Source organism: Dipodomys ordii, unplaced genomic scaffold (assembly GCF_000151885.1).
Source record: "Dipodomys ordii isolate 6190 unplaced genomic scaffold, Dord_2.0 Scaffold31, whole genome shotgun sequence".
NCBI classification, from domain to species: Eukaryota; Metazoa; Chordata; class Mammalia; order Rodentia; family Heteromyidae; genus Dipodomys; species Dipodomys ordii.
The window spans coordinates 6771786-6778064 of NW_012267247.1; the positions used below are offsets into that span (position 1 = coordinate 6771786).

A 6279-nucleotide genomic window follows, 5' to 3' on the forward strand; every position below is an offset into this window, starting at 1 on the left:
AAAAAAAAAAATCCAGAAGAGTAGGGCTAAGGATGTGGCTTGGTGGTAGGGCACTTTCCTAGCATTCAAGACCCTGGGCTCAATTCTCAGCACCACAAAAAGGGGAGAGGCACAATGTCTCAACACCTATAATCAGGTATGGGGAGGTGAAGAAGAAGAAGAGTTGAGGCCAACCTAAGTGAGATCCTCGCTCCAACAATAAAACTCGGCATGATGTTCACCTGTCTACCTGGCTACAGGGGTATGGGTGGTAATAATGGAGGAATTACAGTCCATGCTGGTCCTGGTAGAAATATAAGACCCTATTTGATAAACAAGGTCAGGGACATGGCTCAAAAAGTAGAGTGATTGCTTAGCAAGCGCAAAGCCCTGAGTTCAAATCTCAGTACTATAGAGGATACAGTAAAATAAGGACTTAAACCCAGGCAGGGTGTGAAAAACAATCAAAATTCAGAACTTGTATTCCCTAAACTATGCATATACAACCAGTAATGGCATTCATCTCTCTTATTAGTTTATAATACACCTAAAATGCTATAGCATGCCTAAACAGTCATTTTGCCCTCCATTTTCTATTCACTAACAAAGACAATGTTAGATTATACAGTTAAATCTATAATTATAAAGATCTAAGTATCCTTGGGAGGTAGATATTGGGAGATTGAGGTCCCTTGGCCAGTTAAAGGCAAAAAATTTTGTGAGACTCCATCTCAACCACTGGTTTGCCTGTCAATCCTAGTTATGTGGGGAAATAGAAATAGGATTGCATCCCAGACTGGCAAGGGCAACAACCAAGACCCTCTACATAACCAACGAGAGATGGGCAGGCATATGGTTCGAGGGTGATAGGTAGGGGGCCTGCCTAGCAAGCTTGTACATACCAAGTATCCTTACGTCTCATTATTCCAAATCCCTCTTCCTGAAAAAGCTCATCAATTTGTCATCAACACATCTCCATGTCCATCCCCCTTATTCACTAAGTACATACAGCTATTTCTTTAAGACTTCCTTCTTCAGGGCTGGGAAGTTGGCTCCGTAGTAGAGCGCTTGCCTTGCATGCATGAGTCCCTGGGTTCGATTCCTCAGCACCACATAAGAAAAAAGCCAGAAGTGGTGCTGTAGCTCAAGTGGTAGAGCGCTAGCCTTGAGCTGAAGAGCTGAGGGACAGCACCCAGGCCCAGAGTTTAGGCCCCACAACTGGACCCCCCCCCAAAAAAAAAGAAAAAAAAGAAAAATAGATATGGTTGGTGAAAATAAATCTGGAATAAAAGTTTAGGATTTTGTGTTGTTCTGCTTGCCAGTTTTTGTTGGGGTTTTTTTGTGTCTCAGTACTGAGGCTTGAACACTGCCCCTGAGCTTTTGTACTTAAAGAGTAGCACTCTACCACTTGAACAAATTTGATCTCCAATTAACCCCCTCAAAAAAGCTCCACTTAACAGCTTTGGAGATAGAGTTGCATGGACTTTCCTGTCTGGGCTGGCTTGCTAGAAGATCATGCATGTATCTAACTCAGGAAGCTGAGCCCTGGAGGACTGAGGTTCAAGGCTGGCATTGATTAGAAAAGCCCAGGAGGGGGCGGGGGAAGGAGGGAGGATTGGATGGGAAAACAAAGGAGGAAGCTACAATGCTTGATAAGAAAGGTACTCATTATCTTGCCCATGTAATTGTAACCCCTCTGTACAGTATTTTCACAATTAAAAAAAACTAAAAAAAAAAAAAAAAAAAAGAAAAGCCAGGAGACATCATCTCTAATCAGCAAAAATCAGGTCCTGATTTCAAACTGGTTTGGCAAATCCTCTTCCCCAAAAGGTAAAAAACATTCCCAGGCTGGAGATAACAAGTGCTTACCTAAACTAGGTAAGTCCTTATCCCCAGCATTACTATGAACAAAAAAAATGTATTCATGTTAAATTTGTACCTATAGTAAGAAAAAAATATTGGAATAAACTGAAATAAAAATGTGAGAAAAAGGGCTGGGAAGTTGGCTCAGTGGTAGAGCGCTTGCCTTGCATGCCTGAGGCCCTGAGTTCGATTCCTCAGCACCACATAAGAAAAAAGCCGGAAGTGGCGCTGTAGCTCAAGAGGTAGAGCGCTAGCCTTGAGCTGAAGAGCTGAGGGACAGCGCCCAGGCACAAGTTCAGGCCCCACAACTGGACCCAAAAAAAAAAGAAAAGAAATCTAAAAATGTGAGAAAAAGTTAGGACACCAGTGGCTCAAATCTGTAATGCCATAAACTCCAAAACTGTGTATCTCCAACTATCCAGCAAAACAACAAGATTGGAAGTATGTCTCAACTGGTATTGGGTTGAAAAAGCTGAGCAAGAGCGGGAGGCCCTGAGTTCAAACCCCTGTAGCAGTAATAAGAAAGCATGTATGCATGTGTGTGTGACACTGGTGAATTTAAAAACTTTTAAATCACAAAAAGGGCCTGATCACTATGAAATTTTATTGAAATATGCCTGGGCTGGGAAGGTGGCTCAGTGGTAAAGATCTTGCCTTGCATGCATGAAGCCTTGGGTTTGATTCCTCAGCACCACATAAGCAGGGGAAAAAAAGCCGGAAGTGGTGCTATGGCTCAAGTGGTAGAGTGCTAGCCTTGAACTGAAGAGCTGAGGGACAGCGCCAGGCCCAGAGTTCAGCCCCACAACCGGACCCCCCCCCCAAAAAAAGAAAGTATGCCTGTAATCCCAAAAGGAATGCTAGTTTCAGGCCAATGTAGGTTAACAAGGAGATTGTATCTTTAAACATTATCTTCATCAGTGATAACAAAAATTATGACCTAAGCTGGGCGGCGGGGGCTCACGCCTGTGATCCTAACTACTCCTACTCAGGAGGCTGAGATCTGAGGATCAGGGTTCAAAGCCAGCCCCGGCTGGCCACGAGACTCTTACCTCAACAAACCACCAGAAAACCAGAAGAGGCACTGTGGCTCAAGTGGTAGAGCACCAGCCTTGAGCTGAAGAGCTGAGGGACAGCGCTCAGGCCCAGAGTTCAAGCCCATGACCAACAAAAATAAATAAATAAAATAAAGACCTAGATGAGGTGACTCAGGTGTGTAATCTCACCTACTGGAGGCAGAGAAAAGAGGATGTAGTTCCAGACCAGGCCAGTAAAAGACACTAAGCCTTCAGCTCAAAAACAAGAGGGGGTAAGAGTGAGGGAAATGATAAAGTACACCTATGGTTCCAGCTACATGGCAAGTAGAGGAAGGGAAAACTCTAGGCTTTACCTGGAAGTCACAGTAGTATATAGAAAAGTTGAGAGCAAGACTTAAGTTAATGGGATATATGTTGATCTAGGTTTTGTCACTGTACTTTGTGGTAGAGTACTTGCCTAGCATACTAGAAGCCCTGGGTTCAATTCCTCAGTACAACATAAATAGAAAAAGCCAGAAGTGGTGCTGTGGCTCAAGTGGTAGAGCTTTAAGCTAAACAAAGCTCAGGGACAGTTCCCAGGCCCTGAGTCCAAGCCCCAGGACTGGCAGAGAGAGAGAGAGAGAGAGAGAGAGAGGCCTATCATTGTATTATCCAAAGTAGTTCTGCTGAGGTTTAAAAAAAAAAAAAAACCTATGAGCCCATCAGTCAAAGATAGAAAAATAAGTGGCAATCTGTTCCTCTAGAACAATTTTTTTTGGTAGGTCGTGGGACTTGAACTCTGGCCTGGACATTGTCCCTCAGCTCTTCAGCTCAAGGCTAATTGAGCCACAGCGCCACTTCTGACTTTATTATGTGGTACTGAGGAACTGAACCGGTTTTCTGGTGGTTAACTAGAGGTTAAGGGCCTCACCAGATTTTCCTGCAGAGCTAGCTTTGAACAGCAATCCTCAGATCTCAGCTTCCTAGGTAGCTAGGATTATAGGCATGAAACTGGCACTCCTGGAACTATTTCTATTTCACACTGAGTGATTTTTGTCTATCAAGTATTGTTGTAGACATTTGTTATCTCAGCAGAAGGATCAGGAGGTTCAAGCCCAGCCTAAGCTACAGAGTGAAACTATCAAAAAGAAAGGAGCGGTGGGTGTGTGGGTGTGTATGTGTGTGTGTGTGTGTGCAGCGCTTTTGCTTTCATCCATAGCATACCTGCAGGCCCGGTCAGGAGAATTAAGAATTTCATAGTAGAATACAGAAAAGTTGAGAGCAAGACCTAAACGGATGGGATGCGTTGGTGGAAGTTCTGTCATTGCAATATCACTAGCAGCTTTATAAGCCACTAGGCTGTTTTCCGCAGCCTCCTTCCTGTCATTTCCTGTGGCAAATTCAGCCAGATACCTGTGGTAGTCCCCTTTCCTACAACAAAACAAAACTGGAATTAAACAATGCTTTGAAAGAAAAACAAATTTAAAATTTTTTTCTATTTCATGTAAAATGTGATAAAATATTTAAAATTGAAGCATGCTTTAGTAAAATTTAAACACTCAGAAATGATCAGTTCTTTTTCTAAGATATTATATATTAACCAATATACTCAAACTCCCAGAGACATTAACTGCAGGGGGGAAAAAAACCCACAAAACCACACACACAAAAAAAAACAACAAAGCAGACACCAATTGACAGAGCAAAACTAAGTGATTCGAAATAAAGACACAAGTTTATTAAACATAAAATTAGGGGTTGGGAAGATGGCTCAGTAGTAGAGTGCTTGCCTTGCATGCCTGAGGCCCTGGGTTCGATTCCTCAGTACCACATAAGCAAAAAGAAAAAAGCAGGAAGTGGCGCTGTGGCTCAAGTAGTAGAATGCTAGCCTTGAGCTGAGGGACAATGCCCAGGCCCAGAGTTCAGGCCCTACGACCGGACCAAAAAAAACCATAAAATTAAACCTTTCTGGTTTTATTACTCTACTTAAGAGTACTTAGGATTGAACCAGGGCCTCAAGCATGCTAAGCATATACTCTACCACTAAACTACAGCCCCAGTCCTCACTTTATAAAAAGTAAAAATTGCATTGTAAAAGGTATAGGTATAATCAGAGCAAAGGAGTCCACAAAAGCCAGAGTTAATACATTTTTATAATAATCTGACCATTTTAAATCTAGTACTGTTAATTATTAGAAGTAAATTTGCAAATAACTTTTTTAGCCAGGAGCCAGTAGCTCACAGTTGTAATCCTAGATATTCAGAGGATTGCAATTCAAAGCCAGCTAAGGCAGAAAAGTACTTGCCCACCAGAACTCAATCTCCAGTTAACTAGATAAAAGTGGCTCAAGTGGTAAAGAGCCTACCACGAGCAAACAAACCAAGCAAGAAGAGTATGAGGCACTGATTTCAAGCCTTGGCAACACAACATCAACAAAAAACAAAAAACACTAAATAAAAAAAACACTAAATAAAAGCTGAAAACCTACATTTAAAAAGTCATTGGCTAAGGCCAAGTTTTACTCTTACATTGTTTTCCCTACTAGTATAGAACCTACATTTTATAATAGAAAACCTTGGACTCGCCAGTGTTAGCTGCTGGAATGAGGTGTTTGTCCAGTACATCCAGAATGTCACAACAGATTAACTTTAGTTCAGTCTCAACCTGGGAGGGGGAGAAACAGAATGTTTAAGTCTAGAAATCATACAAAGTATCTCATATTCTACCTATCACTGATTTTAATATAGTACTAAGAAGACACATCTCTCTACAAACCTCCTTCATCCTTGATACAAAAGAAGAGAAAAGCTGTATTCAGAATATAGAAAGTATCTTTCCTCCTTAAAACATGCACATACACTGGATGCACAATCATACCTCAATAACACTGAAATGCTGATTGCTTCTTAGTACATGCAGTTTCTATGAATAAACTCATTATGAAATAGCTACTTAAATAGGAAAACAGATTAATATACAGAACTTGAGCACTGTCTGTGTGTGTGGTTCAAGCAGTAGATCATCTGCCATGCTCGAGCCTGAAATCAAATCCCGGTACCATAAAGAGGAAAAGAAAATTAGCTGAGCACTGGTGGCTCACACCTGTAATCCCAGCTACTCAGGAGGCTGACACACTTTAGGATTGTGGTTTGAAGCCAGCCATAGCCTTTAAAAAGTCCCAGTGAGATGCTTATCACCAATTAACCACTCAAAACCCGCAAGTGGAGCTGTGACTCAAAGTGGGAGAGCACTAGTCTTTAGCAAAAGAGCTCAGGGACTGTGCCTAGGCCCTGAGTCCAAGCCCCACAACCAACAAAAACAACAACAAAAAAAAAAAAATCCAGAAGAGTAGGGCTAAGGATGTGGCTTGGTGGTAGGGCACTTTCCTAGCATTCAAGACCCTGGGCTCAATTCTCAGCACCA

The 6279-nt window shown here is 42.1% G+C and overlaps 1 protein-coding gene across 1 annotated transcript in view; it reads right to left on the reverse strand.

Annotated features, from left to right (window-relative positions):
* Positions 1-6279, reverse strand: part of Ywhae (tyrosine 3-monooxygenase/tryptophan 5-monooxygenase activation protein, epsilon) — a 53510-nt gene that overhangs the window by 10512 nt on the left and 36719 nt on the right. Inside the window, exons 3-4 of the mRNA XM_013016524.1 lie at positions 5414-5520; positions 4080-4286 (exon numbers count right to left, since the gene is read on the reverse strand). Coding sequence (XP_012871978.1) covers positions 4080-4286; positions 5414-5520 — 314 coding nt within the window. The remainder of the gene's footprint in view (positions 1-4079; positions 4287-5413; positions 5521-6279) is intronic.